At 43.5% G+C, this 12,100-nt stretch overlaps 2 protein-coding genes across 10 annotated transcripts in view; both read right to left on the bottom strand.

The window, feature by feature from the left end:
• ATF2 (activating transcription factor 2) overlaps positions 1–3,321 on the bottom strand; it is a 50,489-nt gene extending 47,168 nt beyond the window's left edge. For 2 of the 9 annotated variants that reach the window (XM_069020606.1, XM_069020602.1), the window contains exon 1: positions 2,724–2,878. The gene's annotated coding sequence lies outside the window, so the exon portion shown is untranslated. Of the gene's footprint in view, positions 1–806; positions 945–2,723; positions 2,881–2,983; positions 3,172–3,252 lie in introns of those variants that run through there. The other 7 variants (XM_069020604.1, XM_069020609.1, XM_069020603.1 and 4 more) reach the window with 7 other exon arrangements.
• A 4,059-nt stretch (positions 3,322–7,380) lies between these two features.
• Positions 7,381–10,764, bottom strand: ATP5MC3 (ATP synthase membrane subunit c locus 3). Its single transcript, XM_069020600.1, has 5 exons — positions 10,708–10,764; positions 10,549–10,626; positions 9,490–9,567; positions 8,944–9,137; positions 7,381–7,625 (listed from the first exon to the last, which is right to left on the bottom strand). The coding sequence occupies exons 2-5, from the start codon at positions 10,585–10,587 to the stop codon at positions 7,511–7,513; spliced, it is 426 nt and encodes a 141-aa protein (XP_068876701.1). The 5' UTR covers positions 10,588–10,626; positions 10,708–10,764; the 3' UTR covers positions 7,381–7,510.
• Between the last annotated feature and the right edge of the window lie 1,336 nt (positions 10,765–12,100).

Below are 12,100 nucleotides of genomic sequence, written 5' to 3'. Positions count from 1 at the left end.
TAGGCACTTTTTGCTGATATTATTAATTATCTGCTTGTATCTGATGTCTAAAATTAATCCCATACCTTCCCCGATTTGTCTAAATTCTATAAAGGGCAGAGCATCTGGACACGAAGGAAAGATACAAGTAAGGATGATTGACTTAACAAGTTGCAATAAGAACAAGAAAGCCAGTTGGACAGATAGTCACATATGCAGAAACAAAGCAATAAATTCCTTCAGCTGCAGGAGTGGCTTCTTCCACAAGACGACACATTTCTGGTAAACAGAGAGCACAAATGGTATAAAGGAAGGTCCTTAGGCCTAACACTTCCTGATGGCTGAACATGGTGGCTTCTAATTCAACCCTCTGGCTTAAGTATTTTTCAGAGATACCCCTGATCTTTCTTTAACTTACTAAAAATTCAGGCTATGTGAATACAGCTCTTGTAGATAAGCAAAAACTGAATGAACCTCAGAAAAGAGCACAGAGGGGTTAATATTCCTCCCATCTTTTCACAATTTGCTTAGAGATATTAAGGCTTACTTGCCCCAGTTCACTTATCTAGGTTTGAACATCTTCAACCTAACACACATTAGAAATCCAAGCTCATTTTTACACACTAGTTTCAACAAATTTAAAAAAAAAAAGCTTAACAAAAAGTTACTTCATTTTTACATTTTCTTAGATGGCATCCCTGAAGTCTAAAATTGAATTAATTAATTAAGAATTTAATTCTAAAAATCTTTAACTATATCAAATATTCCACTACAGAATGATCTTTTTGTTTCCTGTAAGCACTTATATAAATGACCATTGGATTTACCTAGAAAGGAAACATGATATATTTCTTGGAATGCCTTCGTGAAGAGAAGTTCTTATCTGAAGGGAAGCTAATGGAAAAGTTCTCAGGCTGAACCAAAGCTGACACTGAACAAAGTTGAAAACAGTACAGCATAAATGTGAAAAAAAACATTTATTGCATAGTTATTAAATACTGACTAATATGTCTGTTACTAACTATATTCAATGCCTCCTTAGAGTGCATATTATATGTGAAACAAATATAGTTCAGTTATGCAGAACAATGGTAACTTGAAATCTATTCAGTATCAAAATAAAAGTTAAAAGTATTGAGTCACATTTGCTTCTTTGAAAATCGAAAATGCGTAATTTTTATGCAGAAACTCAAGACTATGTTAAGAAACCATTAGGAATGTTAATATTATAAATAACTTTAAGTTAGGAAAACTTCATGGAGGTAAAAATGTATATTTTTAAGTTAATTAAGAGTAGAAGAAGAAAAAGCTGATGACAGAAAAGGGATTTTTAGCACATTCAAAATTTCATGACAAAAGAATGAAAATAATACCATCGTTCATGCTGTTCAATGTGGTCATAAAAGAAAAGCAGCATGAAAAACAAGATTATTAATAAAAGTAAGTATGATTAAATTCAAGATCTGAAAGTGCTTTATTAGATACTACATAGTCTAGAAGTTTCTGGAAAAAGACCTACCAAACATATTCATATTTCTAGAATTCAAGTCAGGATAGAAATATCAACAACATTATGAAGAAGATCAAAAGCTCAACTACTTGATTAAGCATTAGCATGCAACGTCAGTACTGAAACATAAAATCCCAATGGATTTTTAAAAGAGCTGCTTCACTTTATGTACACATTAAGGTTTCTTATTATTTGACAATTCTTTTGAAGCATTATATAACAACCAGTCCCTGACAAAATTATTGTTTTGTTTTTTAACAAGACGACTTGACAATTTTGATTCTGGATTGCATAATTATAAACACTTCAGAGTTAATCCAAGTGAATGCCAAACTGGACTACAGTTTGTCCCTCTGAAATTACGTCTGCAATAGGATGTCTGTTAACAGACAACAACCTGTTTCAGCAGATGGCTCAAGAAATCCCACCTAAAACACCTGTGAAAGACCAGAACCACAAGGACTGGTCCACATCCTATTGGAGGGGCTGAATTTAGCATCTAACACAGGCCTAGCAGTCTTATGACCCAAACTTCAGAACGTTTGTTTTTATTACCTCTTATCTGGCTTTACGCTCAGCAAGAAGTAGGGATGTGACATTCACTGCCATGAGCAGAATATGTCAAAAAGAAAACAAGCCCACTGTTTTAAAAGGTTGTATATAAAATACAATTTAGCCATGTTTGTGGTCATTACTTGGAAAGTAGAGGATGATTCAGAATATTCAAGTCATTCAAATTTCTCATTTCAGTGCAAGGAAACAGGTGACAGCATCACTGTTGGAAGATAAACACCTCTGGGAGAAAGCAACAGAACGAAAAGCAAATGAGGGACACAGAGTGCATGAACAGGGCATAAAAACACACGAATGGATCTCCCTCCAAGAACAGGGATGCAAAAAGGCTGCAGAATGAGTAAGACTGCAAAAGCAACATGGCAGCACACATATCCCCTAACTCCAAACATGAGGTTGCATCTTGGCATAAAACATTTGTGCTTAAAGCACCGTGCAGCTACCACTAATTGAGGGTCTGTGGCATGTTTTTTCACGTGAAACCTTCAGAGACCTTTTATTAGACAACTCGAGAGACATTATGCACAATAACAGGCAAAGTCAATGAGGCAACTGGTCCAGGAGGTTCAGCTCCACGGCCAAACCCCAGGCAGGCCAACACCTCCCTCTGGTGCAGAAAAGCTGTTCTTACCCCCGCGCCCAACATCCCCCACACCCGTACCCTTCTCCGCACCCTCCACTCCAGCACCGGCACGGACCAAGTTCTCCTTCCAGAGACGACGATGGATGCAGACGGAGGCCTCCTTGGAGCAAAGACGAGGCGGAAAGGCGAGGCCCGGCTGCTCCCTCCTCCCGCCCTCCGCGCCGGTCCCGGCGATGCCGCCGTGGGGCACCCCGCGTCCCGGATGCGCTGCAGCCCCCTTCACCCCCCCACCCCCTCGCCTCGCCGCCCCGCGTCCCGGGCCGCCCGCCAGGCCCTACCTCCAGGCGGGTACCGGTGTCCGCGGCGCCGGCCGGGCCGCCCCGCCCCGCTCTAGGGGCGGCGGGAGCCGCAGGCCGCGCTGGGGGAGGGGGCTGCCGCGGAGAGGAGCAGCGGCGCCATGTTACTGCCTCCCGGGCATCCCCCGCCTACCGCCGCGCCGTGCCGCTCCCGCCCCGCCGCCCCCGCCCGCCCGGCGCCGCCGCAGCGCGGAGGGAGGAGGAGCCACCGCGCCGGGCCGAGCCGGGCCGGGCCGTGTTTACAAACTCACCCGGAACGCGGCCGGACCGCACATTAAAGGCCGGGTCCCCCGCGGGCTTCCGTCGCCTCTCGCGAGAGCTGCGCTGACACCCCCGCGGGGGCGGGGCGGTCACGCGGCGCGGGGGCGCGGCGGCGGGCGGGGCCGTTCGCTGCTCCCCACGGCGGCCATGGCGGAGCGCGGCTGGGCAGCGCCTCTGCTGCGCTCGGCACCGCGGGCAAAGCTCGTGTGGTAGAGCAGGATTTGTGCGGCCGTGGCGGACGGGAGCTCAGGATGAGGTGCCTATCCTCTGCGGCGGGATCTGCAGGAGGGCCGGCAGCTGCTGCCAGGGGAGGACGGCAGGCACCACGTAGAGACTAAACCACCGCAAGGCTTCGCTCAGCGGCAAGTCTTCATGCGCTTGTCACATCTAACTTTTGGAATAATGAGCGCTCCAAAGCCCTGTACTGGCGAGATTCCTCATCTCTCAACACAACCGCATTCAGGGCAGGAGCGAGATGTGTGCCTGAAGCCATGGTTGTGCTAAACATTCACCTTAGTTAAGGTATCAAAAATGCTGCAGCACTGTAGAATAATGGCAAACGCCTATATTTTACACAGGAGGAGCTAAAAGAGTTTTGGATTCGTTAAAGAAGTAGCATAACCCCATATGGCAACACAGTTTAGCTAGTATGTGCTCTGAATCACACATTAAGCTTTAATTCTGTACATGTGTATCATTTGGTCTTGTTCTGAGGGTGATCTGAGAGTATAAGGCCATAACAATAAAGTACTTCTAAAAAAGTAGTATTAGTTCCAGTAACATATATTTTGTCCAAGTTTCTCTGAACTTGCACAAGACAGTATGGTATGTTTCATTTCTTGTGTGTTGTTTTGGTGGGCACTGTACAGCACTTTTGCAAAGTTCTTTAATACATGGGAGGATAGAAAGCACCGCATAAAAGTACCCTGTTTACCTAAAGGTGGAATTATTCTTTAAAGTAGCATGTTGCAAGGACTCAATTTTAAGTGCAGAAGAGAGGAATAGAGATCTTACTTCTTTGTTCAGGGAGCAACTAAGAGCTGTATTAGATGTAAGTATTTTTTGATGGTTTAGCTTCACCATTACATAGCAGCAGCAGTCCTAAGCCTAGACTAAAAAACTGAACTGCAAGTGCCTTTCTTCAGTCTGAGATTGATGCAAACAGCAAACAAAGGGAAAGCAGGAAAAGGGCAAAAAACAGCAGCAGGATGTTCACTTTTACCTGCAGCAAGGGATTCATCACTTTTACCTGCAGCAATAACTTAAGAGCATAATTGGTAACTTTAACAGTTCCTTCATTTTCTATTAAAATAACATGGCTATTTCAGAGGTGGTATGATGTCTGATCTACTGGGACAGCAGGCAGAACAGTTATTCAGAGACAATGAAGATCTCCGCTTTAGCTGCCTTCAACAACAAAACATGAACAGTCCTTCAATCTAGAGAACCTACAAGACAAATTTTCATGAGCTGACAATCTCTAAGTTCAGCATGGTCCATATCAGAAGAAACTGAAAAAGGTTTCAGGGAAGTGAAGCCTACAGTAACACCTCATAAAACTTAAGTTTGGTTTCTCTGACCTACAGGAAGATTTCTTGATGTAAACTCTTACAGACAAGATCAAGAGACCTTGGTCTGTTGCTGCCCTATTAATGCAAAGAGACTGGGTTGGATGTTTTTTTGTAAGAAAAATAATTGATCTTTTATACATTCATAATGGTTACTTTTGTGAGCATTTTAGGAAAACTGAGTGTAGTCTCTGTCAGACCACTCAAATTGACCAACTAAACTCTGTTGGAAAGGGATTCCATGTTCCCTGTAATAGTTCACTGGTCAGTGTCTGCTCATTGCTCATTAACCCTAAGCTCCTTATTGTCTATAAGGAGGATAATCCTCTGGGTGAAGGTTTGTTGCCGTGTTTTGAAAAGTCCTTGATTAATCTATCTGTAGAACCCAGATCTGATTTTTTCATGACTGGTATAACTAAATAGCCACTTTTCCTGAGTCTGGCCTATGCTCACCAGTCTAAAAGCGAATTAAAAGGAAATAAGCTTGGGGAGATGCTACTACTAAAACAACCTTCACATCCACATATAGGATCACCCAAGATGTCCACTGCCTTTCAGGCAAGGCTGATCACAAGAAAAAGGGTTCATGTTGATAGGGTGGTGCATGTGGTAAAAGATGGGATGTAAATCCACAAATTGTTTTTCAAACCTGATTCAAGTAACTCACGGTGACTCGGTGGCTTTCTTACTGAAGTTACAGAGCAATAGCTCAGCTGGGTCTTCTATCTACACCAAACACAATTACAGTTTAGCAGAAACATTTTATATGCAAATTCCTAAGTAGAATTAAAAGAGTGGGAGCTGGACTTGACCAAGAGAAGTCTGAAGATACCTGTTTGGCCAAATCCCAGTGATATGGAAATCTGAAGCTTGAATTAAGATAGTCCACTAGACTGTCCATGATTTTAGGAAATAGAGATTGCAACCTCAGATGCCTGTAGAGATCTCTGCTGTACTGAAAGAAAAACAAGTTCACCACCTACCAGGACAGCAGTAAACAGATGAGCTTTAGAGTCTAGGATACCTTTCAGCCAGGACAAATGCACTGTCAGCTTTGCAAATCAACAGCTTCCAAGAATGCATAATAGCAAGTCCCTAAAGTCACCACTGCATGAGCATAAACCACATGGAAGGTAGCTGCAAAATGCTTCACCTCCTACCCCCTCTCACTCCTCAAAACCCCCACTTCCTGATCTAGTCACTTAAGCCACTAATATTGTTCTAAAGCTAATTTAAGATGCTACATATTCTACACTCCTCAAGTTCTTTATATTAGAGATTGCTATTTTCTACTAAGAACATGTGGGGGAAGTTATTTCTCATGCTGGGTTCTAGAATTTTGTTACACAAATTCTAGAATAATTTAGGTTCGGAAACACCTTTAAGGAAAAGTCTTTTAGACCTTTAAGATCATTAAGTCCAACTGTTAACAGTGCAAAGTCCACCATAAACTAGAGTGGACTAAAGTCCACTAACTTTATGAATACCCACTTGGTACTTTTAAATTCAGATTAAAACAAAATCTTACCCACACCTTGCACTTATCTGAGTCACTAATCATTTCTCCATTTCCTCCATTAAAGTTTCCTGTATTTAATTCAGTAATTACTTAACAGCAAGATGACAAAACATTTAACAAGTTTGGCTTACATTCTTACAAAGTTCAGCTTGTAATTGTTGTTATATGATCAGATTATTTAATATTCTGAATAAAGTTTGAGATGCTATCAACCCCCTCACCAGGTTAGTATAGTAGCACACAGTGTTTTGCTCAAAGTATAGATGACACCATAAACACATGTAGATTGTTACAAGACAGCTACTACAAGGAGCAAAGGTAGATACTACAAGGAGCAAAGGTAGATACTGCAGCATTTTTTTTAACCAAAATGCTTTAATCCTAACCCTCTTAAAAGAATGTGCAAGATACTGTGAGGCTGACTAAAACATTAGAAAGCTGGAAGCTCTCCTTTTAATTAGGTGATCCCAAAAATGCAGTAACTATTTAAAATGTAATGTCAATATATCACAACTAAATGCCTTAGACCAATCAAAAGCAGTTTATTTAGCTCAATGGGGACACCCTCCAGATCCAAGTGGAAAACCTACCACGGGAATCAAAACATCTAGTGTACTTGAAAACTGATACGAAGTTTCCTATCACTTTCATGGATTTGTGTTTAGCTCCTTCTATCAAGAGGTGCCAGAACGTGTGTCAGCTAGCTTGGGGAAAAAACAAATTGTGTAGAAGAACAGCTCTGGAAGTTTAAAATGCAAGTGAAGGACCAAGGCCAGCAGTACAGCCTTTCACACCTAATCTGCATCCTTTGATCTTTCAAGTATATGCCACAATAATTTAAACAAATAAGATGTTTGACTGGAAGGGTTCTATGCAATATGTCATTATCAGGAGTGTGGGGAAACACAAAAGGTGCTCCCCGTCCTGTTTGTCACCGAAAACACCGACAAGGAGTAATCCATGGAGACTGAATTACAAAATGCCACCTTCCAGATATCCCAGTGACAAAGACAATAAATGCAAGCAACAAGTTGACAGTTAAAGTTGTTATCTTTAATGAAATGACTTTGGAAATAGCATCAATTTCCATGACACCAACATTTTGGGAGTCCCATAAAATGCAGTTACATTCCAATGCCAATATTACAGGCAGATCTCCATTCACATGGCAAACAGGATCAAGAAAGCAACCATCAGACAGAAGAGACCCATAGCTTCAGACAGGGCGAATCCCAGGATAGCATATGAGAACAGCTGCTGCTTCAGAGAAGGATTTCTAAAAGAAAGAGAAGGTGTAAGACCTTTTTATCCTTACAATTAAGTGTTTTTCATACAGTTTAACCTCACACTTCCTTGCCACAGATTCTGTAATAGGAAAATCCAATAAATCCAAGCAATTCTTTTGCAAGGCTTTCACTCAAGATAAACTAGCTGGCAATTAAGACTAGATTCAGGTTATGCAGATGGTGTAACAGTTTTCCAAATGAGCACAGTTTTTGTGACTATACTAATGTAACTTTTGAATTTGACTTGCCTGCATCCTCCCATGCATAAACTATCAGCACTACGGTTCAGAAATTTATTTCACATCTGTGATATGAGAACTATACTCCAAGGAATTCTATGCATATCGTGTTTTAAGCAGCTCTCAAGACAAATACAGGAACTGAAACTACGTAAGAGCAGGACAAACAAACAAAAAAAGAAATATGCAGCAGTTTGTTGCAAAAATGCAATGACTATACCTTCAAGAAGTAAGAGGAGAAAATGTCCATAAAACTATGAAGCAATGTTCTACAACCTCCTATTGTCACATTCATGCCAAATTCAAAACTCAATATATGAATTTTTAGTGAATACCCTTGTTTCTTCAGGTGGAAAGCGAACTTCCTTGTCTTCAGAGGGGCTTAAAAATCTTTATTAAGAAGTAAGATTTAACTGGTTGGAAAAGTAGTGAAGAACACAAAACCTTTTCTATGCCTGTGTAAGTTCTGCTCTTCCATGATGCCATGTGAACTACTTCTATTACAGGAATGTTGTAAAATTATCTGAAAGCTCATCCCTACTACAAAATCCTCACTCTTGCCCCCTTAAGATTTCTAGAAGGAATAACTCATTTGCTGAAGTAACTGCATATTCTGAGATGCAAAGCTGAATGTGTTAGAAAAGCAAATCAGGCCTCTATTTCTATATGAAGACTAAAGCATAGAGTCTCATTCCTTACTACCAGTTCTCACACTGTTTTTCTTTAGGATTTTCACCCTTACACAAAAAAAGATCCAGTCTGGATTTTTAGTTCAGTTCTGGAACCAAATGCTCAAACACTGGACTTCCATGACCATAAGACCGACCAAGTCTAAAGATGCAATTTCTTTCATGGCTCTCCTCCAGGAAGAGTGTAGAAAGTTCTGAATTTAACAACAGCCATCCTGACGAATATGGTACAGTTTCATACAATTCTCTTCAGCCATGTTTATCAGTAACAGCAATCATTAACAGGATTTATTACTGTGCCATCATCCTTTCTACAGCTCAGCTGTCTTAAGATACATCTACATACAATTCAAGAGTTTTTAAAGAGAGAGATTGATTACCTGGCATAACCAATGATTAGACTACCGAAGACTGTTCCAATACCAGCACCAGAACCAGCCACACCTACTGTGGCTGCACCAGCACCAATAAATTTGGCAGCAGTGTCAATGTCCCTGCTGATAGCACTAGTCTGGAATTCTCTAAGTGCTAGTCGGGAGACAGTGTTTTGGGCCCCGTTAACTGTTGAGTTGCCCTAAGAAAACAAAACATGAAAAAGCATTATATTCAGACAAAAGACCAGGTGATAGTGTTATTATGCAGTTTTAAAAGTTGTATTAGATCCAATGTCTAGTTATTCTTCAGAGTGATGAGACTGTAAGAGTCATTAACTTCAGCATGTTACCTGTTCCACCTGAAAGCATCAACTTTAAATGTGAAAGACTTCTCAGGGGAAATAGCAAGACAGCAACGAGTATTATCAGGTGTTTGACTTAAACCAAGTTTCACACTATAGGTATTTGAGTTAGTACAAGTGAACTCTAAGTTGAGGACATTTAGGCTCACCAGGTAATTTAGGAAGATACAGAATTTTGTTTATAAGGTACCTCTCCATTCTTGACCTCTGGCCTAGACAACACAGATGCCGAAATTGGTCTGTACAAGACTCTTGATCCAGCACGGATCTGTAAGGAAAGGAAAAAAAAAACTATAAAAAAAGAAACACTTTATCATAGCTATTCCATACAATAGTCTGTAAGTGAATAAGACTATAAGCTGCTAAGCCATTTGTCTTCCTTGAAAGACAGAAATCTCTGAACAGCTGGATATACAATAAACGATACAGAAGCAAGCACTGCCATGCAATCTGACAGCACTGTTCTCAGGAAATATTATTGTAAACAGCCTCATCATTCAGTGAACATATACATGCATTATGCTGACAGAAAATAGAGCAAAACAGCGACAAAAAAGCCCGACCGACCAGTAGGCAGTGAAACACATTTTGTAATGAATAAATAAAAGTCATCAAAATGAATTTCAAAGTCGTTAAATGCACAGATGTAACCTAGACTTTTGGATTTAGCAAGGCACAAATGAATGAATCCTTTTTCACAAGCGGCCTGCATGTGTCCTTGGGCTCCCAGCTGTCTAAGGTCATACCGGCTCTTGCACAAAGCTCTTCCTGCAGGGGAAACCTGGGCCTGCACCATGCAAAATGAGACCTTCTGCAGGCCAGAGAGGGCATTTTCATGCAGGACAGCCTCTTATCTCTGCAGGGGCAAAAAGTCCCGGCCTTGCACAGGACAAGCAACAGGCTGGAGTTTGACCTACAGCGAGGCACAGAGCGCAGTAGGCCCAGGAGCTGTTGGCTGCGCTGACCTCCCCCTGCTCCGCCGCCCGTGTGGAAGGCCCCTCACCTTGGCACAGGGCCCCGGCCGCGCCAAGGAGGCGGGAAGGAGAACGCGGCCCTGCCGCAGTCCGCCCGACCCCCACCCCTTCGCTCTCGGGTGGGCAGCGCTCGGTACGGGCTCGTCCCAGGGCGCTGCCGCGGGGCTCGGAGGTCCGCCCAACCCGCGGCAGCCTCGCGGCCGTCACCGACCCTGTCGCCGACAGGGACGGAGGCGGTGAGGAGGCGCAGGCGACCCCCGCGCACCCCCACTCACCAGGGAGGGCGAGGTGGCGAGCTTGGCGCAAGCGAACATCTTAGCGGGCGGCGTCCCGGGGGTCACGATCCAGCGTCTCTGCGGAGAGAGGGAGAGGGTGAGGGTGCGGCGGGCGAGAGCGGCGATGGGCGCGGATGGCGCGGGTGGCGCGGCTCTCACCGTGGCGGTGCCGCGCTCGGGCCGACGGGCGGGCGGGCTGGGCCAGCTGTGCGCAGGCGCGGCGGGGCCGGGCGGCGGAAGGGGCGGGGCGCGGCCAAGGTCACTTTGTGCCGGCGCCATTGGCAGCGGCGGGGGGCGTGAGGCGCGCGCCGCTTTCCCGCGCAGCCGCAGCCCGCCCGGGGGCGGTGCGGGGGCGGAGCCGCCGTGAGGGCGCCGCCGCCGCCGTGAGGGCCTCTGTCGCGCCGCCTCCGTGGGGCTCGGATCGCGGCGAGGGAAGCGGGCGTGTCGGAGGACACCTGCTGTGTAAAAAGCCCCTACTGTTCAATTAGTCATTGCTGCACGACGAGCAGCTTCACACCCAAGTAACGAAAAAATCCTTTTTAATCAAGATTAACCGAAATAGGATTATCTTCACTGAGCTGAGCATGTGTTCCCGAGATTCCCGCTTTAATCACTTACATGTGCTTTGATGTTTTTCATTTGATAACGGGATTATTATTTTAATGGTCATTTGCTATTGTAAGTAGTATTAATGCCAACTAGTAAAGATGCTGAAAAATCGAGGTTTCGAGTAAAACACTGGAAAACATATATTTAGGTTATAAAATTTTCACTTGATATAATCTGTGCTGTAAAAATCTAAAATTGTGTGCTGCAAACGCTCTCCTATGGACCAAGTAAGGGGCTGTGTGTGCTGTATTTAGGGATGGGAACAGTCTCTTAGGTCTTAGGTGCTGGGCTCCTGCAGACTTACAGACAATTGATATTGCTGTCACTGATTAAACCGCAGGTGCCACAAAGCTGAGACAGCGTCCATATCAGCAGCTTGAACACCCCTCAACAAACATGGTCAATAGGTGCTTTCAACAGCTGCATACTAATGTTAACCATGATGTTGCTTTTATAACCTACAGCTTGGTGTCTTCTGACCATTAGGTACCTACAGCGTACTCAGCTGTAGGTCTGAAGGTGAGAAACAACAGTACAATTTGAATTTCCCAGCCTTCTGCTCCCTGCCTCAATCCAGCAGCAAGCTTGGTTTGGTCTTAGTAACAGAGCAGTAAAAATTCAGTCTGTAAAGGCCAGCAAAACAGTTTATAAGTTGCCAGTGGTTTTGGTTTTCTGGGTTTTTTTTTCTCTCTCTTCACAGCTTACACACATTTTTTGGGAACTGAGGTGCATGGGCAGATCTGCATTGTCTGCCACGTCGTTCTTCCATAGGCCAACACTAAGAAATAAGTATCAATGGCAAAACCTTTTAATGGTTAGGCCGAACTTTTCACTAAAAAAAAAAAAAAATTCAGTCCATATGCTGTTGTGGGAACAAGTATTTCCATCACCATGAGTAAAACCACAAAGCCAAGGTGAATGCTGTAGTGTTGGAATGACTTAA

Source organism: Aphelocoma coerulescens, chromosome 7 (genome assembly GCF_041296385.1).
Source record: "Aphelocoma coerulescens isolate FSJ_1873_10779 chromosome 7, UR_Acoe_1.0, whole genome shotgun sequence".
NCBI lineage: Eukaryota > Metazoa > Chordata > Aves > Passeriformes > Corvidae > Aphelocoma > Aphelocoma coerulescens.
The sequence above is the reverse complement of the archived record's forward strand: the minus strand, read 5'-3'. Positions and strand labels throughout refer to the sequence as shown.